At 37.7% G+C, this 26,611-nt stretch overlaps 3 protein-coding genes and 1 pseudogene across 4 annotated transcripts; 2 read left to right on the plus strand and 2 right to left on the minus strand.

Annotated features, from left to right (window-relative positions):
- Positions 1 to 141: 141 nt before the first annotated feature.
- On the plus strand, positions 142 to 5,487 carry LOC126601879 (ethylene receptor). Of its 2 annotated transcripts, none has more exons than XM_050268646.1 (7): positions 142 to 435; positions 1,049 to 1,999; positions 2,529 to 2,897; positions 3,002 to 3,268; positions 3,372 to 3,499; positions 4,031 to 4,228; positions 4,791 to 5,487. In XM_050268646.1, the coding sequence occupies exons 1-7, from the start codon at positions 157 to 159 to the stop codon at positions 5,146 to 5,148; spliced, it is 2,550 nt and encodes an 849-aa protein (XP_050124603.1). In that variant the 5' UTR covers positions 142 to 156; the 3' UTR covers positions 5,149 to 5,487. The 2 variants fall into 2 exon arrangements, with proteins under 2 accessions (XP_050124603.1, XP_050124604.1); XM_050268647.1 differs by having other exon boundaries at positions 4,800 to 5,487.
- A 486-nt stretch (positions 5,488 to 5,973) lies between these two features.
- LOC126601880 (pentatricopeptide repeat-containing protein At3g50420) lies at positions 5,974 to 8,163 on the minus strand. Its single transcript, XM_050268648.1, has one exon. The coding sequence runs from the start codon at positions 8,161 to 8,163 to the stop codon at positions 6,034 to 6,036; it is 2,130 nt and encodes a 709-aa protein (XP_050124605.1). The 3' UTR covers positions 5,974 to 6,033.
- Positions 8,164 to 8,251: 88 nt separating this feature from the next.
- Positions 8,252 to 13,175, plus strand: LOC126601882 (uncharacterized; annotated as a pseudogene).
- A 4,003-nt stretch (positions 13,176 to 17,178) lies between these two features.
- Positions 17,179 to 20,969, minus strand: LOC126601884 (autophagy-related protein 101-like). The gene is made up of 7 exons (XM_050268651.1): positions 20,788 to 20,969; positions 20,647 to 20,683; positions 19,740 to 19,825; positions 19,094 to 19,189; positions 18,760 to 18,925; positions 18,512 to 18,668; positions 17,179 to 17,622 (listed from the first exon to the last, which is right to left on the minus strand). Exons 1-7 carry the CDS (start codon positions 20,818 to 20,820, stop codon positions 17,547 to 17,549), a joined length of 651 nt encoding a protein of 216 aa, XP_050124608.1. The 5' UTR covers positions 20,821 to 20,969; the 3' UTR covers positions 17,179 to 17,546.
- Between the last annotated feature and the right edge of the window lie 5,642 nt (positions 20,970 to 26,611).

A 26,611-nucleotide genomic window follows, 5' to 3' on the forward strand; every position in this document is an offset into this window, starting at 1 on the left:
AAAGAGGTCTCATACAGAGGTGCATTTTTTACGCAAACTAGTTCAAGGCTTCAAGCCTCTTACCCGCCAAAACATGAGCGGTTCAGATTTCAAGTTGACCAAATTTAATATATCAAAACCGTCCATCCTCTCCTTTTGGAAATACAATAAATTGCAATGATATCAAAACGCAGCGTTTTGAATCTGCGTGACGGTGACTTATATCAATGCAATGGATTATGGGTATCTCCATCCCCAATTTTCAAAACCCTAGTCAGCCCGTCGTCTCCTCTCCCACCCTCTCTTCTCCTCGGCTGGATCGTCGCACTGTGTTCGCTAGCGATATCAGTTCGCCGGCGCCGACTTGACCTGCCGCCGCGGACGGCCGGGGGCTTTCTGCGACAGTCAATCGTCAGTCCACCCCCTCGCTTTCTGTGCTCATTTCTCACTTGTCAGGTGGGTTTTCACTTTCATTGAGCTGAAATCTTAGAACTTCAGTGCATGTGGGCAGATTAGAAGCTTGGGTTTGCAGATTATGGCTTAAATTTTTTTGGAGATTGAGAAGTGGGATTCATTTGAAACTTTTAGAATCAGAGTTGAGACTTTAGGGATTTATGGATTGGTAGTGAATTGCTGGATGGCAGGATCCTTGCTCTTTCTTTTGGTCAATGGATCCCAAGGGATAAATAATAAATGTGGTTTTCCAATTGTGTTTATGTATTCATTCCTGATGATCACGGTTTGTGGTTGTATTTTTTTCTTCGTTTTTTATACTATCGGTTGGATTTTGAAAGGGTTGAGTTGTTGGGTACAGGTTCTAGACAGAAATTTCGATGTTGTTTAATTGAAATTTTATATTTAAATTGCGTTGCTCTAAATGATCAAATGTTGAAAGATCAATGGAGCCTAGTTTGCACTTGCGTAATCCTAAATTGTTATATCATAATTTTCTTTTGTAACTACTAATTAGTACTATTGCGTGATTAGATTAATGCTGTTTTTTCCCTTTCATTTTTCTGTTTTTTTTTTTTTTTATTTGCTTCAGTTTTGACGGTATAATATGTTGTAGGCATGTAACAGACCAAGTAATATCCGTTTAAGTGGCTCAATCATCATGTTGGCATGCAACTGTATTGAGCCACAATGGCCGGCTGATGAATTGCTGATGAAATATCAGTACATTTCAGATTTCTTTATTGCGCTTGCTTATTTCTCCATCCCGCTAGAGTTGATCTACTTTGTCAAGAAGTCTGCAGTGTTTCCATACAGATGGGTCCTCGTACAGTTTGGTGCTTTCATTGTACTGTGTGGGGCGACGCATCTTATCAACTTATGGACGTTCAGCATACATTCAAGAACTGTGGCCATGGTAATGACCACGGCAAAGGTTTTAACTGCGGTGGTGTCATGCGCAACTGCCCTTATGCTTGTACATATTATACCTGATTTATTGAGTGTTAAAACTAGAGAACTATTCTTGAAGAACAAGGCGGCAGAGCTCGATAGAGAAATGGGCCTTATCCGTACACAGGAGGAAACAGGTCGACATGTCAGGATGTTGACCCATGAAATCAGAAGCACTCTTGATAGACATACTATACTTAAAACTACACTTGTCGAGTTAGGTAGAACTTTGGCATTGGAAGAGTGTGCCTTGTGGATGCCAACGCGTACTGGATTAGAGCTTCAACTATCCTATACACTTCGTCAGCAGAATCCAGTAGGATATACTGTACCCATTCATCTTCCTGTCATCAATCAAGTATTTAGTAGCAACCGTGCAGTAAAAATATCACCAAATTCTCCAGTGGCAAAACTGAGGCAACTTGCAGGAAGGCACATTCCTGGGGAAGTTGTTGCAGTTCGTGTGCCCCTTTTACATCTCTCTAACTTCCAAATTAATGACTGGCCTGAGCTCTCAACAAAACGCTATGCTTTGATGGTCTTGATGCTTCCCTCAGATAGTGCAAGGCAATGGCACGTTCACGAGTTAGAATTGGTAGAAGTGGTTGCTGATCAGGTAAAAAAACCACAATCTGTATCTTTTTAAGTACAATCTTTATGACAATGGTAATAAATCTCTCCACATCCAAATCCCAAAAGGAAATTTAAAATACAGTTTCTTTTGGTTGCTCAGATCCACATTTGAAGAGGTTAAGTAGTACCTATGATGTCCTATGAAAAAAATGTTTGTTTATGGAAAGGTTCATTCTTTTGTCGATGTTTTACGGTCCATCTAATCCTTTTACTATAACCCTTTGTGTAACGTGAAATTACATCAAATCTCAGGAACCTATTATATAAGTTGTAGTTGATTGATTCTCAGAAATGAAATGCATTTTTTGAAATGCTGTATTACTTGGCATATAGAAAGGTTTATTAAACAGAAAAACATCTTATAAAAGAGAGAATAAATAAAAAGAGCAGATTGCCTATCTAAAGATGTTCTTTCCCTGTTTCTTGCTTTCATAAAAATATACCGCTGCTCATAAATTATTATATAACGAAGCATTCATTTATTAGTTCTTATTGTTGAGTCGTTGACACAGGTTGCGGTTGCTCTGTCACATGCTGCAATATTAGAAGAGTCAATGAGGGCAAGGGATCTCCTTATGGAGCAGAATATTGCGCTTGATTTAGCCAGGAGAGAAGCGGAGACTGCAATTCGTGCTCGCAATGATTTCTTGGCTGTTATGAACCATGAGATGAGAACCCCCATGCATGCAATTATTGCTCTTTCTTCTTTGCTGCAGGAAACTGAGCTCACAGCTGAGCAGCGTCTCATGGTTGAAACGATATTAAGGAGCAGCAACCTATTGGCTACCCTCATAAATGATGTTTTGGATCTTTCAAGGCTTGAAGATGGCAGCCTTCAACTTGAAATAGCAACTTTTAACCTCCATTCCGTATTTAGAGAGGTACGGTTATGTGTTCCTGCCACTTATGAGTTATTTTGGATTACATGATTTCCATTGATTCTGTAGCAGTTTGCATCAGTAAAATGGTTATTTTTTTGTTGCAGGTTCATAATATGATTAAGCCTGTTGCATCTATCAAAAGGTTGTCAGTTACATTGAATATAGCTGCAGATTTGCCAATGTATGCCATAGGTGATGAAAAGCGTCTTATGCAAACTATTCTAAATGTTGTTGGGAATGCTGTGAAGTTCTCAAAAGAAGGGAGCATCTCAATCACAGCTTTTATTGCAAAATCAGAATCTTTACGAGATTTCCGGGCTCCTGATTTCTTTCCAGTGCAAAGTGATAATCACTTTTATCTGCGCGTACAGGTTTGTTTCTTCAAATATTTGTTTGAATCTGTTCATCTTTTGGAAGACCATTCTGTTCATTTGAAGTTATTATAGTATATTACATTCTCTTTTTCTGGCGTAGGTCAAAGATTCAGGATCTGGAATCAATCCTCAGGATATCCCAAAACTATTTACCAAATTTGCACAAACTCAGGCTTTAGCTACTCGAAATTCTGGTGGTAGTGGACTTGGCCTGGCAATTTGTAAGAGGTATTTATTTTTTTGTTTTGCCATATTGTGCTTTATTTAGTTCCGAAAGTCCACCTCAACCACAATAGATAAAGGGTGAATTATAATTATGTTCTCCATAGTTTATAATCTTTTGTTTTGGTCCTCAATTCACTACATCCAAATCTCTATATCTCTAGTGTAGTTATATGTAATAGCATGGTGGACTATAACTAAGCTCTAAAATTTTTAACACACATACACGTGTGTCATGTGCAGATTCTGTCCTCGTAATCGTTATAAATCTGAAATGTATTTAATTGCTAGCATTCACAAAACCGTAAGGATGCTAAAATAAAACTAGAGGGGCCATAACGGAAAGTGGCATAAAGTATTGGACTGAAATTATCGTTTTCCCAAAATGAAAGAAAAAGAAAACTATGCATTGAGCTTGTATAACCATCCACCTGTTTTTTTTAGCATTACAAGTTTTGTGAAGGTTTGAATCAATATTACTAGGAGATATATTTATATGCAGTTGTAATGCAATCTTGGTTTGTATGATGTGATCAGATTTGTAAATCTTATGGAAGGGCATATTTGGATTGAAAGTGAAGGTCTTGGCAAGGGATGCACGGCCACTTTCATTGTGAAACTCGGATTTCCAGAGCGTTCGAATGAGTCTAAGCTGCCTTTTGCACCCAAGCTGCAAGCAAATCATGTTCAAACTAACTTTCCAGGGTTGAAAGTCCTTGTCATGGATGATAATGGGTCAGTAACTAGCCACCTTTCCTACCCTGTTAATATTTTGATGCGTTGTTTCCTCCAGCAGTATTTATTTTATAAAATAGGGAATGAGTATATACATTATACACAAGCTAAATTTGTTATGAAATACTGTACCATTATCAATTTGAACGGTGGTAATAGATTTGGCTTGGGAGTGAGAAGTCTGGAATTAGTGAGCGCATTCATTAGTTATTTAGTGGTTTTTGATCTGATGTGTTTTAATTGCCGAGTCAGTATTTGGATAAAAGGAATAGCAGTTCTAGGGTATTGTACAATTATTTCATCCATTTGGAAACATCATGTTATAAACTGCCAAATAACTCTGTCAAGGTGTGGAAACAATTTTTAACTTGTGATCTTAGTGGGTGCATATTGGCGTAACACTTTTAAACGAGCAGCAGATGCAAGTATAGTTATATGTATGAATTTTATGAGATTCATCAAGGTGTAATGGCTGGTTGTTCTTTTATTTTTATGGCTTGTGAACAATATTCTACTTGTTTTCACTGAGCTCCGTTTTCTTCCCATTCTTTTAATCGTTCAGGGTCAGCAGGTCAGTGACAAAGGGACTCCTTGCGCACCTAGGATGTGATGTAACAGCTGTAAGCTTAATCGATGAATTATTGCATGTTATTTCACAAGAGCACAAGGTGGTGTTCATGGATGTGAGCATGCCAGGAATCGATGGTTATGAACTTGCTGTCCGTATACATGAAAAGTTCACAAAACGTCATGAGCGGCCGGTATTAGTGGCACTTACCGGAAGCATAGACAAGACTACAAAGGAGAACTGCATGAGGGTTGGTGTGGATGGTGTTATACTAAAACCGGTTTCAGTCGATAAAATGAGGAGTGTTTTATCAGAATTATTAGAGCATCGAGTCCTATTCGAGGCCATGTAAAAGACACAGGAGCATTACTCCAGCAGAGGAAAGATTTCAAGGGAAAAGGATATTGAAAGCTTCCTCTAGCGATTGTGGTATCGCATACACAGAATGAGACGTTGCATACAATAAAGCCAGAGCAATTTGGGATGATGGCACTTGGCCTGTGAAGAGCAGTCTCGGTGTACCCTCGCTGTGCAATCGTCACACGAGAAGCAAAGTTAACAATAACTGATTTGTGTAAACTGGCAACGCTAACTTTTCTCTATCTATGGCTCTACATAGTTTGCAAGCTATGTGTAGTTTCTCTGTTGCTAAATTTGGATCGTATTATATTCGACCTCGGGCATTACCCCATTTCTTGCCGGCTTTTTCTACCAGATTTCTAGTTACATATATTCTAGTTACCTTCTCACCTAGAAAAAGGGGCCAAATCTGCTTTCCGTTAAAGACTCCTTTGAGAATTTCAAACTTATTTGCCAATGCTTTCTGCAGAAATTCTAGGGTGTTCCCGGGTATTTTAACCGTTAGATCTTGGTTTTTGTATGTTTAATCAAACACCTCTCAACATCTTTCCAGTTCTCTACGTGTCTGCTGTGTTGCACCGTGAATTTGCTGAAGATTTTAGTTTGGTCTCTCGATTTCCAGTCTGAACAGAGTTAATCCTTGGAATTTCTAAATTTACATCGGTCGATTTATTCTTCGGTTTCGAGTTTTAATTTTTCAGTTCATGTCAAACTTATTTTTCCCTCGAATTCTGCTGAACACCACTTCGGCTCAAGCAAACTGTAAGTGTTAGGATGAAGGCCCTGTCGGTTGGTTACTCAGTAGTGCTAGAGGTACTTAAAGCTCGAAACAGTTGTATTGTTTCGATACACTTCCAAGTAATGATGTTTCAAAGTTCTACATTTCATGTAAATTATAAATCGGTTCATCAAATTCATCTGTTTGTAATCTTACCATGCTCCCTTGTAACGAATGTAATGCAGCTTCGGCTTCACCTACCTCCTGTTCTGATCGAATGCCGGAACAGAATACCTGAATATTACTCTTATCTTCAATCCAGCTTAGTCCAGGATCCTTTTCCGACGTCAGTACTCTAATCTTTCTCCTTGTTTCTACAACACTATCCCATTTTCCTGCAGCAGCATAGAGATTTGACAGCAAAATATGCGTTGCACTGTCTTCTGAGTCCAAACTTAAAACCTGCTCTGCTGCATGAACTCCTATTTTCAAATTTTTATTGACGACGCACGAGCTCAGCAAAGTTCTCCACAGTTCAAGATTTTCATTAAACGGTGAACTGATGATAAGCTCCTCTGCCTCATCCAACAACCGAGCTCGACTTAACAAACTCACCATGCAAGAGTAGTGCTTAGGCCCAGGTGTGATACCGTTTTCCTTCATACATCTCCACAAAAACTTTCCTACTTCAGTCAAACCACTGTGGTTGCAAGCTGAGAGTAGAGACAGAAATGTTACTTGGTCTGGTCTCAGACCATGTTTTTCTATCTCGAAAAACAGCTTCAATGCTTCCTCTGCCATGCCGTGATGACTATATCCTCCGAGCATTGAGTTCCAGCATTTCAAATCGGGGTTCGAAACTTGGGAAAATATAGAATAAGCAGCTTCAAGGCTACCATTTTTTGAATACATATCTACAAGACTCCCGCAAACTGACATTTCAACATCGTGCCCAGTTTTTACGGCCCATGAGTGAATCATCTCACCTTGTTTTAGCATGGCAAGGTCGGAACAAGCACTCAACACTCCACTGAGAGCAAAGCCGTCAATCTTATGGCCTTCCTGGCACATTTCATAAAAGAACTTAATTGCACTCTCCCCATCAGCCAATCTCGAAAAACCCATGATCATCTCAGTCCATAGAACAACATCCTTCTTTATGATGGAATAAAACACCTTCTGAGCATCATCTGATTCAGCATTTCGAAAATACATAGACACTAGTGTAGTTCCTACAAAAATGCTCTTCTCAAATCCTGCTTTTGTGACCTGTCCGTGAAGTGACTTGCCATAGTTGGAAACTAGATCTGTGCCTGTTGCGGATATGATGGCTGCAAAAGTATACTCATCTGGTTTAAGAAACGGCGTTTTCTTTAACTGGACAAATAAATTCATGGCCTTCTCACCATCACCATGTTCCGAACACCCAGAAATCATTGTGTTCCAAGAGACCAAATCCGGGTTACACATTCCCTTAAACACGCCAAATGCTACTCGGGTGTCACCAGAATTGCAATACATGTCAAGCAAGGAATTCTGCAAAGCTAAGTCAGCTAGCGTTTTTGAAACTATGACTCGGGCATGGATGAGTTTCCCCAGATAAAAATATCTTAATCTGCTGCAAGCAGTCAAGACCATTGAATATGTGAATTGAGTAGGAACAATTCCAGTCCTCAACATGCCATCAAAGAGAGAAAGCCCTTCTGCTGTCTCATCATTCTTCAAATTCCCAAAAATCATTGAATTCCAAGCAACAACATCTTTATCAACCATCCCGCCAAAAACTTTCCTCCCGGATTCCAAATCCCTACAGTTGGAGTACATCCCAAGTAAAGCAGTTTGAAGACAAACATCACTCAAGAACCCAAACTTCAGAATTTGGGCATGAATCAAGGAGCCAATCAACCAATCCTCAAGAGTATATGACGCCTGCAGTAAGCTCGTGAAAGTCGAACCATTTGGCCTAAGACATTCAACTCCCATTTCGTTAAATAGCTCACAAGCCAAAATCGCACTGTTTGAGTCCCGGGAATAGGCCGCAATGAGCGCATTGAATGAAACCAAATTTCGTTGAGGCATTTTGTCAAACACCTTCCGCGAGTCCCCAAGCGATCCACATCGCCAGTACATGGATATGACATTGTTGTACAGGTACGGAAAGCGCGAGCCGACGGTGGTGGTGGTGGTGGTGGTGGTAAGGAGGAGAGCGTGGAGCTGCCGCGCTTGTTTCGGCGAGGTTACGGAGGTGCATTTTTGTATCAGAGCTGCTATCTCATACGACGGTGGCATATAAATTAATTCAACACTTTTACCCGCCAAAAAATCAGCGGCTTGGATCCGAAGCAGAACAAATTGCAATATATCACAACTGTCCCTGATGTTTCCCAATATATCCCCGAACACCCCAACCAGCCTTCTAAACGCTGCGTTTCGCGTCCTCCAGACTCTCAGATGCGATGTGCAGTGATTCGAAGCCCTCGCGGCTGTGCCGTTTGGTCGACGATTTTCTCCGTCCGTACACCGTCAGTTCCGTCCACACTGCCGTATTAGGGTTTCGTTTCATTGGTGTTTCAGAAGCTCATTTCTCTGTTCCTTTTGCAGGAATCCGGCGTCGTTTTGGTAGCCCAAGAGAGGGAAGTTCTGGTCACTCTCTCTCAGGTTCTTCGACAAGTCAAGCTCTGGACCCAAGCACTTGATTCCGACTCTGGAAATGTCAGTTTCTCTATCTCTCTCTTTCTAGAGACTGCAAATTTGACTTCCTCTGATAAAAAGGCTCAAACTTTCCTTGATCAGGGAGTGGCGATAGGATTGGATTGTGAGAGTGATTGTATGTGTCTGACTAAAATCGTAACACACTTGGTAATTTCCTATATGTATGTATATGTGCGTGTATATATATTTCATATGAATGAATCATATGTGCTCATTTTTCTGTTTGTAAACTTTGTATTCGTTGGAGCTTCCAATTGTGCTGTTTTTCAAACAGATGGTTTTGCTGACAGTGGAGAGTCAATATGTCAAGCATCTGGCGTGCAGTGTTCTTGTTGCTGTGTCGGAATTCCTTGTTGATTCGGTATTTTACAACTTCCCTGACTCGGAAAAATGTAATTATAGATGGGATTTTACTGGGTTTTGTGTTTCATTTGTTAGTTCTATGTGTTTTTTAGGGGAGCAACTGGGAGGGTTTTATCCGTTTGTTGTGTGTTTGTATGAATTTGGCGATCACTGTGGCGGTGTCTTGTTCTTCATCATGTTCGGTGGATGGAGCTGATGATCTTCATTCTGGTTCGTCGAGGTTGATTCTTGCGTTAAAGCCTAAGCTGGAAAATGCTGACTGGTCTATCGCGGCTGCTGTCGTTCGGGTTTTACGTGATATAAGGAAATATTTGAAGTCAGAAGACGATCATGAACTTGTTGAAGCGTTCTTTGATTCTATCAATTCCGTTTTTTCAACTGTGCCTTGGAATTTACTAGATGAGATTCATGTTGGTGCAAAGCCTGATGCTCAGAAAGGGTCCAGGGCAGATGCTATGTTTCAAAGATCCTTGTTTCTAGGAAATTTGATTCAGTTTCTCTGTTCCATGGTTGAGCAAAGTGGTTCTGAGGAAGCTTCAGGTGGATCTATAGACAAACATCACCCAGTTTTTTCTACATTCATCACCCTTGTTCCACAGCTTTTTTGTTGGTGCCTTGGTGAGCAAGCACATTGCATTAATTTCAACAAGTGCATCTCTCAATACTTTAGACACAAGTTATTGGTATGTGTTTGCCTGAGTCCTTTCTTGAAGATAACTATTGATGTTTAGAAGATTTTAGGGATGTTGGTTGTGTATCTATGCAGAAAACCTAAGCATGACACAAAAGTTTGATGTCACAAAGCATGGATAACTGTCTTACATCTGCAGTTTGAAAATAGCTTAAGCGGCAGGCTTAGGTTTTTCCGTTTCTAATGTTAAGTTCCTGAAAAATAAAAAAGCTTAGTTGAGTTGGATTGAGTAGTACCTAGACTTCTATATCCTTCAATCTTCCCGCCAGTACCATCTGTATAAGTCTCAAGTTGTTGTGTACGTATGATGCTGGTGTGGTATAGGCCTTTACTAAAGAGATGCTAGTCAATATCTGCTTCTTCTTTTGGAAACAATAATATCTCCTGTAACATTTTTCTTTGTATTTATATGAGAATTAACATGTTCTTTTGGTGCGTTACTGTTGTAGTTTTATAATGACGTTTATGTAAATCTACAGAACATAATATGTTATATGCATATTTTCCTGGAAACACGCTTCTTGACTTAGTTTATTAGATTATTGCTTATGCTTGTGTTAAAACTTAAATCCCTACAGTATAATTTGATTGCAAGTACATGGTGCAAACCTACAGGTGCTTATGATTAGGCTCATTTTCCGAACCTACCCTCAGCAGTCAGTTCTTGTTTCATGGTTGCAACTTGTCCATGATTACTTTGGAGAGCTTCTGCGGCAACCCATTACTCCTCTTGAATATAAGGATGATTGCCTGGAAGGGTCTCCATTTCTATCCAGTGTTTCTGATGCAGAAGTCAACAGTCTGTCTTCCCGCCATCTGCAAAGACAGGCTATTTTCCTCTTTCTGAGGTGTTCTTTTGGTTTGATTAGCTCAAAAGAAGGAACTAACAACAAATGTGCTTGTGCGATTTGGAACTTATGCTTGACGTGTGACTCAAAAACAGAGCTGGAATGTTGTGGAAGAAAGAAAGGTCTATTGGAGCTTTATAGCTGGCTTCAAGGGCATCTTCCAACTGATATATCAGTGGACCATGAAATGTATTTTGAAAAATGTGTTGACTTTGCTAAATCATTCCTCCAACTATACATTAAAGAGGTGTGACTTTTTATTTCTTCAGAAGTTGTTGCATAGTTAATTCAATTGTACTATATGTGCATCGAAGTTCTTAATGTGTTTGGCTTGTGTCTATTGCTCCGAAGGATTGCTTTATTTGTTGATTTGTACTCAAAATTTTCATTCTTGGCCCTGTCTTGAACTGTAGGATGATGTATTATTCAAAGTTCTCCTGCAATTGCTCTCTGTACCTTTTTGTGCCGAAGAACAGTAAGGAATAAATATCCTACTTTTTTCATTCTTCTGAAAAGTATTTTCACGGATTCTTTTTTAACAATTTTTGTGTTTAATATAGGTTGGAAAAGGAAAAGGGAGCATTTCAGGATTCAGAGGGCAATACGTTTTTTCGTGTCTTGGATATTTTCGATCCTGTGCTCTTATTCCATCTATTTCTGTTAGAGGCAAGATGCTCATTATTTGATATTTATATAGCTACCCATTTCTACCTTGACATGTTTCTATTTTTTAATTTGAGGTCGGTGGTCTTTGGGGGGGGGGGGGGGGAGAGGGGGGAAAGGAATCCTTGACGATATGACAGTTTACATCTTTTCAATTTTGCAGTTGAGCTATGACCATCAGGTGCTCCTTGATTACCTTATTTCGAAAGATACCGGAATCAGCTGTGCAGAATATCTTTTAAGGTCTTTTTATTCTACTTCTCTAAACTTGAGAAAGCTAGGGGCCCATTTGAATCAAACAGTTTGATAACCATTTCATTTTTTGGTTTTAGTTTTCACGTTTTGGTTAGAAATAAAGAGGAAATAAGGAAGAAAGGAGAGATGGATAAGGATAGAGGAAGGGTGGTGGGAAGAATGTGGAATAAATGAATATAGAATGATACACAACATGAAAACCAAACCAAAAACTGAGAAGAAATTTAAGTAGGTTTTCTCTTTCTTGTTTTTGGTTTTTATTTTGTTGTTCCATACGCATTTCTCCGTTCTCCCTTCTACCACACTTTCTCCACATTTTTTATTCATTCATCATTCCATCTACTTTGCCTCTATGTTTAGTATGAAGAAATGAAAACTACAAACGAAATGGTTATCAAATGGACCTTGAATTGCACTTTGCTACTTTTGCTTGTTTCAAATTCAACCCTTAAGCTTGTTTGCTGTTCTGGTGATTATTACCTACTTTAAGCCTTATTATGGTTTTATTCTTTGATTTTTTGAATTATTGGTTAATCATGAATAGAAATGGTGAACTACGATATGAGCCATGAACCCTCTACTCCTGAATGACCTCTCTTAACTGATTACCAACAAAGGAGAAAGAAAACGAATGTAGTTGACCCTAGAGATTCGCATTTGATTCCAATAATTGTATTTTTTTAGTTTCTTCTTACTGTGCTTAATGCATTCTTTCATAGGTGCTTGCGTAAAGTGTTCGATTCATGGAGCTTATTTGTGGAGTTTTCAATGTGTCGACAAGCTACAAATCGATCATCTAAGAGAAGAAAAGTTCAAGTGTGGAGTTGCAAGGGCACTCAAAATGGAGGAAAGTATTTTAAAGAAGCCAAAGGGTGCTTACTTTCGTTGAAAAATTCAATTGAAAGTCTACACCGAAAGAATCTGTTTCCTTACAATCCTAATGTTCTTCTGAACCGGTATGTCTTTGAACTGAGTTCCATTATGCTTCCCAGTAAATTATTTACTTTTACGATACAGGGTTTAATTTTACTTTCTAAACTTATTACATGTATTTTGGCCGTTTGTGCACTGAACTCTGGCTCTTCGACTGCAGCTTAACCCGATTTCAGGAACTCTGTTTGGAGGAAAAGAAGTAAACTTCTAAAGGATTGAGTGGTTCGAGCTCTTCACGATTCTTTCCAGCATATATGAAGATGCTTTTTTGAAGAAGTGAATGAGTAGAAGAAAAAACCTTGTACTTGAGGTAATTTGGATTTGTTGTACATAAATACTCATTTCTCAAATTTTCCCCCGACAAGGAGAGAAGCAAGGAAGTTTAATTTGTAGAAACAATTATACACGAAATCTGAGTGATTTGTGCGCACCTAGGGGTGGGTTCAAAAAACTGAAAATAAAAAAAAAGGGGACCGAACACTGAATCAAAACCGAAAAACTGAAAAGAGAAAAAAAGAACCGAAATAGGAAAAACCGAACCGAACCTTATTGGTTAGGTTTCGGTTTTGAAGTTTTGAAAACCGAATCCCTTTACACTTTATGATTGTATGCTCATTTTTGTGAAACTTTGTTGCCAAGTTTGAAACTAAGCCTAGTGCTTTTTCAAGGAGTATACTTGGTTCAATTAGGAGGAATATTTCATTGGTTATAGAGGAAAGTTTTGGAAGGCTTTGGAACTTGGAAGAGCATGTCTATTTGTTTACTTTTTGATTGGATACGATGATCATTTTTCTTTGCAATTGAGGTTGTTGATAATATATGATTGGTTTATATGATCTTGTATATGTACAACTACCTTCCCACTTTTCCACTTTCCCTATTTGCTTATTATTAGTTTAACAATGCAAGCCTCTTTTCTACATTCCATATAAAAAATGATCAAGTTTTATAAAAGAGAAATTTTATTTAGACCCAGTTATCCTCTTTCTACACTTAATTTATCATTTTTTATCTTGAAATTTCAAATGTGTGCAACAATTCTCTTTCTACACCCAAAATAAAAAATAACAAAAAAAATAAAAAAATAAAAAAAATAAAAATCCAGCACTAGAAAACTCTACCCACCCTACCTCTCCCTACCCCAACCACCCCCAGTTTCTACTTTTCCTCGACCCCACCGCCACCTTCTCTACCATCCACAATAAAAACCCCCAAAGATCTCAGCCATCACTCGCTCTAACTTGTTCAAGAACTGAATAGTTAGACAAAAGATACTCGAGAATGTCATCACTCACTTAACTTGTCGCAAGTGAAGAACGTTGAGGGACTTGAAAATAAGAGTGTGTCCACAATAGTGTAGACTTGTATTGTCAAAACTCATTAAGTTCTCACATGCAAAATGCAAGAACCGCTTCAGTGTACCCTTATTTGCATTGGTATCGATACCTAATACCTTGTGGGCAAATGCATAATCTTTTGGAAGCATACTGTCATCGAAAAACTCCAATTCAAGTGTTTGAACTCTCTTTTCTAAAGCAAACTAAATCCAGCTATCAGTGCGAACTATTTTTGAGTTTTATTGGGATTAGTTGATTAATCCTTTTTCTTATCAAATTGTGTTCAATGATCGACGGCTATAATTTGAAGTTTTAAACTTAACAATTTTCAACTTCCAATCCTACTTCTACCATATTGTTAGATTCGAATGATTGGCTGCTTCAGAGAATTCAGACTATTAAAAGGATTGCGTGGAAGATTGGGAGAGGGGTAGTGATGGTTGAGATCTTCGGGGTTTTCATTGTGGGTGGTAAGGAAGGTGGCAGTGTGGGGTTGGGAGGGTAGAAATTGAGGGTGGTCGGGATTTGAAGAGATGAGGTGGCTGAAGTTTTCTAGTGCTGGAATTTTATTTTCTGTTCATTTTCAATTTGGGTGCAAAGAGAAACGACGTCAGGGGTTCGGCTTCAGGCAAACCCAAGGGTTGGTGACAAAGACAACGAAGAACATTGTCATTTCTGGGTTTTGGGTGCAAGGGCAGTTCGGCTCCTTGGTGGCTTAGCTGGCACGACTTATTGGCTTCTGGCCGTGGCTCAATGTGTGGCTAGGGTTTAAAAAAGGAAAAACTAATGAAAATGGCTTGAAAACTTTGAGTTTTAATGATAAGGACAAAATAAAGGGTAAAGTAAATAGTACCAGAATTGACTTTTTAGTGTAAAAATGTGGTTTTTCGTTAAAGTGAACAGTACCGGGTGCTTTTCGTTAAAGTTCCCTTTAAAAAACCCTTCTTCTCTATATTTGTTTTTTCGATTTTTTTAAGGTTTTTAGAACCAAAAATAAAAAAAAAAAAAAATTTATGCTTCTATTTTATTTAGATTATTTGACTCATGAATGTATATATATATATATTGACAATTATATGAACATATACAATATATATATATATATATATAAATATATATATATTGGAAGGAAAATATAAATGTAGGGGGTTCATGCATCATAGGGAATGTTTTTATGCTTCACGGTCGTTTCAAATATCTTAATTTATTTTAAAAGAACCGGCGAAAAACAATTGAGCCTTTGAACTTGTAGAAGAACCTTCTCGAAAAATCGGTATTGCATCTCCAATGAGTTGTATCACGTTCAGCAAAGAAAAATTAAATTGAATCAATAACAAGTAGTTCAATTCAATAAAATAATAAATTAATCATAAAAAGAATGATTAAAACGTAATACTTCCCTGATTAAATAATAAATTTTCATTAGCACAACGTCAAGAACGTCATGACTGATAACATATTGTAGGCCTAATTTACTGAACTATAATAAAGACAGAGAGAGGGGTGCGGCACAGTAGAGAGAAAGATAGATATGTGTAATTGTGAGGTGTATTATCTCACCCCATTGTGTCTTTATTTATAGTAGTCGGAATGTTAATTCCTTATCTCAATAAGATTACAACTCTAATATGATATTATTTAGTCTAAGAGATATGACAGAATCTCATAAGGATATCTTAGATATAATAAGATTTACACAATCACATCCCTAATCTAATAAAACTGCAACAAGACTCTAATATTTAATTTATTCAGAAATTTTACGAAAATTCCCTTTATTTTATTAAGTTTGCATGACAACACTTTACTTTCACAAGTGTCTCTTGGATTTTCAGTATATGTTCTCAAGTTAAATAACGTAATTGTCTAATTGAGATGTTTTCATTAATTTGTATGGAATTAGTTCCAGAACTATTTTGGTATCCACCTTCATCTAAAAAAACGTTGTTCATACTAAATACTAATTTTAACTGTTAACAATAGGTCGGGTACAGAACTAAGTTCATGAGATAATCAATTTCAATAGTTTGGACACTAATCCTTTGCCTTCGGAATTAATTCCGATGGACTTTTTTTGCCATGGTGTATTAAGGAATTTTGTTTCAATACAACTTTAATGCATTGGATGTGTTTGACCTCAAATTGGAAGTGCATTCAGAAGGTGCGGGTGTTCGACCTGGAACCACAAACGGGATGTGAACAACTAAAACGGGCCGACTTGGAAGTGCGTTCGCATGACTTGAACGAGGATGACAAATCCAGGTCCATACACCACCATCCCAATTTCTTGTGCCAGTCATCCGACTCGTTAATTTCTTATTAGCCCGACATTTTACCATTACATCATGGTACGACTTATGCCATGATAATTACTCGAACAAAAAAATGGGTATTCATAGTATCCTTGTGCTTCATGACCAAGACTTTGGTTATTTTTTCTTAGATTTGCACAAAATGTAGTCTTCCAACTTATTCAAATATTTGTCCATTGGTAACTACCAGTCCTTTTAGCACTAGCAAGATTGTCAACACATAGTGCGCATTAGGCAACTTTCGTGTATAATTGTTCTACGAATTGAACCTCTTTGCTTCTCTCCTTGTTAGGGAAAGAAAATGGAGATCAAATTTATGACCATTGGTAATTACTTCTCCTTTTTGCACTAGCAAGGTTGATTAGTCTCTTTCAAACAATTAAATTAAATGGAATTAGTCACATCGAGGCTCTAATTGTACATGGGATTTGAAAGTTGTAATACTAAGTGGCATCATATATTGTGTTCTTAATTGTCAATAATATAGTTGAAACAGTCAAAATTGGCCTGTTAAAAGGGAAAGGGATCCTCTTCGGGTCCCTTCCTTCTAATCCACCAAGTCTAGGGATCCGGGCCGTTGAAATTTGATCCAACGGCTAAAATATTATAACTTTAAAATGGGCCTCTGTCTGTAGCCGTTGGATCAAATTTCAACAGTCCGGATCTCCAGACTTGGTGAATTAGGAGGAAGGAATTCGGAGAGGATCCCTTTCCCGTTAAAAGCACAAAATGGAAAAATTATGTCCACGCATCAAACTAAACTTTGGGCATGTTTAATTACTGAACCCTAATAGTCTTTTTTACAAGCGTAAAACTACTGAATATGATCATTGCTACTATGTGTTTATGTGCAAGGACTTTGAAAGCCGTTATTAATCTTCGACTAGGTCTAGTGACGCAGTGGGTGAATTTGAATGTTCTAGTGATGGGTGGGAAATTGAGAGGGTCTAGATACTCGCACGGGATGAGTGCAGAGTGGATTTGGGTTTTGAACTTTTTAGTGGTAGGTGTGGTAACAATGATTAACATTAATCCGAACGCTAAAAAAGATTGTAGACATCCCAAAAGATACAGATTATTTGCCCATCGTTGTGATTGAATTATTACGCCGACCTCTGGCATGAAATTAATATAGAAGATTGTAGGGGGTTTGAAGTAATTTAATTTAATTTATAGTTGGCACGATTGAATTTATATCCTTCAATCAAAAGATTTCATATGCTTTAAATTTTAGGTGACAACAAATGTCCTTCAATCAAAATACTAAAATGTACAAAGTTTCATACTTTTAAGCTACGGTGCACCGGGATCGAAAATCCCCAATTCAATATATACAAGTCAATGGACGATCCAGAGAGGATGTACATACATGAATAGAGATACGATGGGACGAAAGGAATATTTACATAAGGATAATAACAATCTCGGTGCTTCGAGTTTACTTCACATAGAAACAAACCTTGCTCGCAAAAGGTTACCGGATTAAAAAATTCATGGACCGTACGAGGCATCTTTGAAGCAGTTTAGGAAAGTGGTACGCACTCACAAACGCAGATGATCAGCTCAGCATGGTTGGATGGCCAGTCTGCAGCATCCTCTTGATCATGTCCATCCCAAATGCAGAATCCGAGGAACTAACAAAGGCAACACAAATATCAAATCAGCAATCTAATCTTCAGAGAAACTTCTTAAATAATCATAACAACGACAACAGCACCAGTAACATTAACAACTTCTTGTTAAGAAAAGAAGAGCAAGATGTTAGGTGCAGTCAGTCATATTCGTAAATTTGCAAAGAACAAGGACGCTGACATTCTCATTCCTTAATCCTATGTTTAAACAAACTCTTTTACTTCGCCAAATTATCTTGTCAATAAGGCCAATGAATGCTCTGACCATGTGTTTATTTGGACTGTCTAAGGCCTTGACAACATGGTAATGAATCAACCGTCATTTTTTTGTCTACCTTTTTATGCAGACATACATACAACCCTGTGTTAAAAGTACATGCTAAGAAATGTATGTCTGCTCATGTATGTAGCGTACAGACATGACAAAATACAACCTAAATAAGCGTCCGAAAGCGAACACAACTAAAACTAGCGAACCAATCTGACTCTCTCACTGAGCATACTATTGACCAAACAGAACTCCTTTCCCAAGACCATGAACAAAAACTACAACTGGCATAGATAACCCAGGAAAGTTTAGTTGAGGTAATGCAACTAAAAGAAAATTAAATTGTCAGTATCAAAGTAGCATAAAATTCTATTACCACGAACAGAAAAATCTCTTTTGGCACGAAGGCATTTTCTAGTAAACTTTTTGCATTGGAATAGATGGCATCAGATAACTACCAACCTCATTCTGACATAACAAAATTCTACAAAGACAACTACATAGTTTAAGATCTACAAGTATTCTTAGCGACAATGATTATATATATTTTTTTATTCACTCAAAGAAAAAGATGTAATATATGTACAAAGTTTGAAAAGATGAATGAATAAATGCAGAACCAACCTTGGGATAGTAATTTCATGAGGGAAAGAGACTACACCCTCAATACTTGGAACATGATCTTTCTTCTCATTCACAAATTTTATTACTTGGAACAAAACCTCACGAAGAGATGCTTCAAGTGCTGCTCTGCGAGCCATTCTCTCGTCCAATGCACTCTCTGCACTCATAGGTCAAGCAGATATAAAGGTCAGGGTCAGCATGGAAAGTCAAGCATCAGAGAATATACATTCAGTGCACAATAATTGTACCTCCTGGATCACCTACAACTTTAGAATTATGAGAATTGCCAGATTGTGCTTTGGGGTGTTGGGCCACATTCAAATTTATATACCATTGTTCCCAGTATAACCTTTCTGTTTTGTGTGTAAACCAAGTTGCCTGTTTGTTTTTCAGTTCAAAGAAAGACAAGCAGATCTGCATCGCAAATCATGGCAGTTAATTAGGAAACTTTCTAAGAAAGTATATATATTGAGAAGTCAAACAAGTGATTCAAAATCATGATTGAAGAGAATTATCTCTCCTAGCATTAATAAATTTTACTGGTAATTGTATGATTACTTAAAACCAATGGCAAGCACAAACCTGACTTTTCTTGTTTGGGTGTTTCTCTACCCAACTAATGAATTGCTCAATCTTCTCATCTATTTTCTTCTCAAGTTCAACATCTCCACATTGCACCTACACAAAAAGGAAGATTTATATACGATACACTCACATATCAGAGGATAAAGATCAGAAAGTGTAGCCTTCAGCTCCCTCCACCATCGAGGATGATTAGAATACTCAAGCATTACAATCATGAAGATTCATCTCAAAATAGTAATACAAAAGAAATGGAACCGGATCCAGAAAATACTAATAATTTCCTGCTGACCTGTCATTAAGATTGCAACAGAGTTCACAGTTGGCATTTCACATTTGGCAGTGCATCATGAAAAGCATGCAGGTAAATGTATAACTCAGTTGGATGTCAGTGCACTCTATTATTCGGCTAAAGGAAAAAGTGATGAAATATCGATGCCTAAAATCATTTCTCACAATCTAATAAGCTGGGACAAATATACTGAATGAGGAACAAATCATTCAAAAGTTAACAGCACTAACATGCACATGCGGGAAAGACATACTGAATGATTCAAAAGTTAACAGCACTAGTCTAGTAAGCTGGTGTTGATTGACAAGAAGCTGAAAAAAACAAACCAATGTTTAGAGCATAAAAAACACTTACATATGTAATTTCGAAAAGTTCCAAATCAATATCCTTGGGCCGCACAAGACCTAATGTCCGATGAAACACAATTGTGTGAAGTATGCCTGCATTCAAGTTTAAAGTACTGTAAGTTCACGTGAAAAACAAATAAATGATACTGCAGTGAGTGCAAGAATATTCATCCTATTTAATTAAAGGTGAACCTGAGATGAAAAATAAAATTGTTTTGAAACCAACACGAAAACTTATTAAACCTATACTGAGATGGCTTTAAAGATCCAAAAAAAGTGCCACTTGTTCTGTTGATCACGCTATGCTTCACTAGGCATTACGAACAGCCAGTAACAAAATTTTCAAGCTTACAAGCTTAATTCTTTCAACATGTTTTCTTTTTCTCGATACCCACTTTTGATTGTAGTTTAGCAGAGAAAACAATAACGTATGTAAAAGAAAAGTTCCATGTTCTTTAGTGCCATTATAAACACAGCTTTTCTAGTATAGTTTACATTCAAAATCGCTACTGAATCACAAAACGACGACTTTTGGCTAACAACCACTGCAAAGTGCAAACCCGAAAACAAAAGTACTAGAATGAACGAAAACACACACTCCCTTACTAAAGCAAAGCTTATTTTACGTAAAGATACTAACTTTAACATTTGAAATTTAGTTGTCACACAAAATAGTTATACTAAAACACGTATCGTAGTTGAATTATTCAAACAAGCTCTACCTTGTACAAATCTTAATCAGCAGACTTTTCCATTGGTAAAACTGATTTCGATAATATGGCAATAATTAAAAGGCATAAGCTAATACATACATACATGACATATATAAACTCATTGAAACGGTAGGAAAAAAAAAAGAAATTGATTTATTTTAAATCAAAATTAAAAGAAAAAAAATTTAATTGCTAACATACAGCGCAGAACTTCCCGTATCTCAAAGTGCTCGACTTCCTGAAACAGCAGTAAAATTCCAGTTTTCAATTTTCAAATACAAAATTAGAAAGAAAAAACACACATGGAGAGAGAGAGAGAGAGAGAGAGAGAGAGAGTCGTACCAATTCTTTGAGCTGGCAAACTTCACAGTTCATGGTGCGTTCGGCGATGGCAGTGAATTGGGATTCAGAGCGATTACGAACCCTATCTTTCCACCTTCTGCGAGGAACTGGAGTGGGAGTTTCGCGGCAACGTTTTTGATTGGAGTGTGCGTTCGTGATAAGTTTAAGTAATCCAAGTCTTCGACTGTAATCCTAATCGGACTTTAACTTGAAGAAAGGAGGTGCAAACTTTATCTCAAATTTGGGCCTTTTTGGTGGTTTTGGGCTTTTGATAAATGGGGGCAGCTTGTACTTTTTCCCTACAATTCGAAGTTGAACCCACAAATTTATTATTCGGCTCTTCGTACTCTTAGGTTTTTTTTATTTGAATTGACGTATTTTACATTAAACTAGTCTAAACTATATATAGAGATGGAGATTCGAATTCATGTTTAGGCGGAGCACATACGCTCTAGCTGATGTACTTATGCTCACACCTACAATTGCAACTGCAAAAACAAGCGTTGTAAGAAAAATTGTGGGAGTTCTTCTTCAACCTAGATAATCATCTTGCACTCGTATCATTTCAAATTATTCTATGAAAAATAATAATGACTACTAAATGACTATTTAGGAGTGTCAATAAACATAGGAAAAGAGGTGTCATGGCTGCCTATTCTCATGTGAAAATGGGGTGGTTATAAGTATCATAATTTCATTGATAAAGTTCTTATAATTTTCATACTTGTTACAAACGTTCGATTATCATCTTCCTCCCTCCCCAAACCTTAGGCTTTCCTCTTGAGTTTTGGTAATGAACGAAGGCCTTGTAAACTAGTTCACTGGGTGTAGTCTATGAGATGATTCTTTCAGTGGCTAAAACAAAATTAAAGACAAAATTCCTCTTACAACCAAAGCGCCCAGCTAGAAGTAAAACAAGTAAGAAATGACGCAAAAAGAGTGACCTAAATCCATTAAGCATCCCCTTAAAAATTAGCTCTGAGGCGGCACAGAAACAAGGATAACAAGAAATGCGTCTTGAGCCTCACTTTAAATTAAGCCTCATCTTTTCTTTATACCCTTGTTATATATGTTAAAATTTCATCATTCATCTTATGCTTAAATATGAAAAAAGGAAAGAAAAAAAATTTCCTATTCTCATGCATCTAATATGATGAACCTCAAATTCATATTGTTGTGAAAAAAAATTATATAAGGTACTAAATTAGAAAAGCCTCACTTCATTTCGTCTTAGGCTTCATTTTACATTGGGACGTCTATTAGCTTCAAAAAGAACCCATTGAAAATTGATTGGCCGCATCCAAAAAAGTACTAACTTTCTTTGATGTTTGTGTTCCTATACCTTGCTAAGTACCATAAATACATCTTTCTAATGCATGGCTAAACCGGGAAAATGAATCTTAGACAATCCCTTGAAGAGGGCAAACACAGATAATATTAGACTCATGTCACTGTGGAGTCCAATTCTAATGTGCTCATTTTTTGAGTTAATAATTTAGACGAGTGATAAAGTAGTCGTAGGCAAATTGGGCAACATAAAATTAGACTCATGCACGTTGAGAGACTAAATGTCACGTATTAACATCAATAGACAATATGTATTGAACAAATCATTATTATATTGTCGTTGACAAGCAAGAATTTTAAAACGTAATGTCGCCATCAAATTATAGAGTTAGAAAATAATCATAATAAAAAGACATAATTAGATGAAGAAAACCAACCATATTATATCCTTCGTATTTGTACCGATCTTGAATATTGTAACCCACAAAGTCTTTTCTAATCATTCAAATTTATGAGTCTAATTAGTTGAAAGTGATACAACCTCAGATATTGTTACCCATAAAGTCTTCCAATAATGGAATGTATGATAGACAAAAAGCAAACATTATTTTAGTCTTGTGGCTACATTTTATAAGATGTAGCAATATGTGATAGAATATAAGATGTAGTAACATTGCAAGCAACTAATGCCACCTTATTAATCAGAGAATAGACCTTCGCAATGACTTGCTGCGTTTTATACTTACCTCAATTCATGCTCTTGATTTTCTATTATTCTATTTAATTTAATGTCTATAAAAATAAAAAAGAAGGTGGAAGAGATGAAAAAACGTATGTATAAATCACTTTATTTCACTCGGCTTGTTTCATTATTTACCCACACAGAACGTACCCAGCGGTTGAAGATATGCAATCTACGTAACGATATGGTGCTGGGCAGTTGGGGAGTACGCAAACGGCGTACTGTAGTAGGATGAACTTTAACGATAATACATTTTGCATATATAGAATTTATGAGCATAAACATATACATAGAAACTGAGCTGCATGATTAAGTTAATAATCTCAGTGGTGCTGCCGCCTGCCGGCGTGATTTGGACTGATGCGGCGTATCTAAAACCGATTAAATAATCTTGAGTCCTGACACAGGTCGGGGAGACTAAATTAGCTAGTGATTGATGAGAATAAGATATTGATTTTTATTGTTTCTGCAAGGATAAAGGATGGACTTTTGTCAAAATTGCAACATTGAGCCTCTAAGGCCTCGTTTGGCAGCTCGGACTGTACTGACTATTTCTGTCGGATAGGATAAATAGCCACCGGATAGTACTGACTAAATTAGTCGGGCGTTTGGTGCAGTATCGGATTAATGACCGTATTATTTATACTGTGTTTGGTTTTATAACGGATAGGCTAAATCAAACTTAAAATTAAATTAAACTTATAAAAATAAAAATAAAATCTGAAACCATCCCTTCTTCTTCCCTGTTCTCTCCGCCGGACCCCTCAAACGCCCTCCCTCTCTCTCCCTTCTTCTTCCCCGCCTGCCTGCACATTTGGTGAGCAACCATGAGTCATCAGATCCACATCAACCCAAATCAAGATGCAACAAACGAAACAAACTAACGATTTGTTGACAAGGTTACCTCCTGCACTGCAGCATCGCAAGTGGAATGGACTGGCGGCGGTTTGACAGAGAGAAGGAGAGTAGTTGTTGGCGTTTTGAGAAGAGAGGTTTCCCAGACACCATGTTGGGCAAGAGAGTGCATGCTTCTTTGCAAGACCCAGTTGCAGGGGAGGACGACGACGCCAACGGGGAGGACGACGATGGTGAGAGAAGGTGACGGGGGGGGGGGAGGACAACGACGCCTAGAGAGAGAGAGAGAGAGAGAGAGGGCCGAGAGAAGGCGAGAGAGAGAGAGGGCCGACTAATAATCCCGGCCTCTTGGTTGGTTTTATTAGTCCGGTGTATACCGTACTAAATAAGCACACCGGTTAATTTAATCCGGCGCTTATTTAGTACGAATGAACGCCAAACACCCGCGTCCGTATAATTAGTCCTATCCGATCCTCTATCCGATCTGCCAAACAGGGCCTAAGGGGCCTCTATGATAGTTCTTGGGACCGCAATGTTTTAGTCCCCGTGCTAGGTTTAGGATTTAGGACTAAGACCATCTCCAACCAAAAGGTTAGAGGGCCGAAAAACGTCTAAAAATCGTCTCCCACAGAATCTGAGGTCATTTCCAATCGAAGGGTCCAGAGGGCCAGAGGGCCGAAAATAGCCCTAAAACTGTCTCCAACTGAGGGCTAGGTCAAAAGGCTCGGGAATCTGGAAGGGCCCACAGAATTTCAAAAGGCTAAAGGGCTGGCTATTTTTTTTTTTATAGTTTTCCTATTGTTGTCGGTTATAACCGACACTAACAGTTTGAATTTTTTTTTAATATAACGGCTAGCTGAGTCAGCTAGCCGTTGGGTTTTTTTTTTTTTTTAATTTAAACATTTCTTTTCTTCTATAAATATGGTGAAGTTCTATCAATTCTTCACTTCATTTGCAATATTTCATTCTTCAATATTTTTCAATATTTCCTTCAATATTTCCTTCAATATTTCCTTCAATATATTTTCCAATATTTCCTTCATCTATAATATTTGTTTTAATTTTTCAATAATTTCCTTCATTTTTTTCCTATAACTTATATTTCACAAAATTTGTTTCATATTTTTTTTAAATTTCATTTTTTTCCTATAACTTCTATTTCACAAAATTTGTTTCATATTTTTTTTAAATTCCATTTTTTTCTATAACTTCTATTTCACAAATTTTGTTTCATATTTTTTTTAAATTCTATTTTTTTCCTATAACTTCCTAAGCCATTATACAACATTAAATTAAATTAAGTAAATGAAACAACATTAAATAACATTAACCAACATAAAAATTATACAACATGAAACTTAAACAACATTTTTAAAAACATTTAAAAACATAAAACGTAAATGCCTACTCCATGCTTCTTTGGGCCTAAAGATGTGCAACAAGATCTTGTTGTAGGTACTTGTTTGTGGCACGAGAACTTATCATTCTATAGCGCCTCATGTACTCATCTATAGAGATACTACCAGTTCTTGGATTGAAAGGCAAATTAGGCTCATCATATATTTTTGCACGAGCCCTTCTTGACCTATTTAGATCTTCTTGGTCGTCATCGGACTCTCCATCAATATACCCATCTCGCTCATCCTCCATTATCATATTGTGTAATATGATGCAAGACATCATGATGGAGTCCAAATTTTCTTGACTCCACCCTCTTGCCGGTTCGCTGATGATCTTCCACCGTGCTTGTAGAATACCAAAAGCTCTCTCAACATCTTTCTGATATGCCTCTTGGTGTAAGGTAAACAATTTTTCTGCGTCATTCCTAAGGTTTGGAATTACTTGGACAAGTGTCGCCCACTTTGGGTAGATGCCATCTGCCAAGTAATACCCCATATTGTATTGACGGTCGTTGATGTAGTAGTCAAGTTGATGTGCTTTATCTTCCGTCAAGTTATTGAAGAGGGGTGATCGCCCAAGAACTGTAATGTCATTTTGGGATCCAAGGACTCCAAAGAAAGCATGCTAGATCCATGTGTCATATGAGGCAACTGCCTCTAACACAACAGTTGGCTTTCTCGACCTTCCGCTAAAGCCTCATTGCCATCCGGTGGGACAGTTCTTCCAATCCCAATGCATGCAGTCTAATGACCCTATCATGAATGGAAACCCAAGGTCTTCAGTTTTGCGAAGGAGTCGATTCAGATCTTCTTGATTTGGCTCACGGAGGTACTCGTCTTTGTAAAGCTGAACAATTGTGTCACAAAATTCTTGAAGAGTATCAAGGCATGTAGACTCAGACATACCATGGGTTTCATCAATCGAATCAGTTGGGGAGCCATAGGCCATCATTCGGAGTGCAACAGTAACCTTCTGATAAGGTGAGAAACTAAGGCGGCCTACTCTGTCCTGCTTCTATCGAAAGTACGGATTGACATCACAAAGTAAACGCTCGAAGACATGACGCCTCATTCGGAAGCGACGTCTGAAATCCTCTTCTGTGTACACCGAGTTGGGGTCGAAGTAGTTGTTCATCAGATTGGCATGCGTCATTGCTCTGTTTCGTGGTTTGTAAGAGCGACCAGCAATAGAGCCACCCCATTGAGGTTGTTCCTCAGTTGGCTGACACACCATGGCCGCAACCATGGCTGCTGCTATGTTTTGTTTGCTGCGCCTTACTTGAACTTCTTCATCAGACTCCTCATCTTCTTGTCTCATTTGCGCCCATTTTGCTTCTCTTTTGGAATTGGATGAGGACCCCCAGTTGGAATCTGAAGAGGATCCAAAGTTGGAATTTATTGCAAACTTGAATTGAAAGAGATTGAATTCAAAGTTGTGTGAATTATATCCCAATATCCACCATATTTATAGCCAAAAAAAAAATTCAAATCCAACTGCTAGCTGACGTCAGCATGATGTCAGCTACCAACGGCTAGCTGA

The sequence above is a fragment of the Malus sylvestris genome, chromosome 15 (genome assembly GCF_916048215.2).
Source record: "Malus sylvestris chromosome 15, drMalSylv7.2, whole genome shotgun sequence".
Classification (NCBI taxonomy): Eukaryota; Viridiplantae; Streptophyta; class Magnoliopsida; order Rosales; family Rosaceae; genus Malus; species Malus sylvestris.

What these genes read in the sequence shown, in the direction of transcription:
- LOC126601880 (XM_050268648.1), bottom strand. Translation starts at nt 8,163, where the DNA reads ATGCCACCGTCGTATGAGATAGCAGCTCTGATACAAAAATGCACCTCC.
- LOC126601884 (XM_050268651.1), bottom strand. Translation starts at nt 20,820, where the DNA reads ATGAACTGTGAAGTTTGCCAGCTCAAAGAATTG. An exon ending in GATACGGGAAGTTCTGCGCT is followed by an intron (nt 19,826 to 20,646) that starts GTATGTTAGCAA and finishes ACTTGAATGCAG; the next exon opens with GCATACTTCACACAATTGTG. An exon ending in ACCCAAACAAGAAAAGTCAG is followed by an intron (nt 18,926 to 19,093) that starts GTTTGTGCTTGC and finishes TTTGCGATGCAG; the next exon opens with ATCTGCTTGTCTTTCTTTGA.
- LOC126601879 (XM_050268646.1), top strand. Translation starts at nt 157, where the DNA reads ATGATATCAAAACGCAGCGTTTTGAATCTGCGTGACGGTGACTTATAT. An exon ending in GGCCTGGCAATTTGTAAGAG is followed by an intron (nt 3,500 to 4,030) that starts GTATTTATTTTT and finishes TGATGTGATCAG; the next exon opens with ATTTGTAAATCTTATGGAAG. An exon ending in CTTGTCATGGATGATAATGG is followed by an intron (nt 4,229 to 4,790) that starts GTCAGTAACTAG and finishes TTAATCGTTCAG; the next exon opens with GGTCAGCAGGTCAGTGACAA.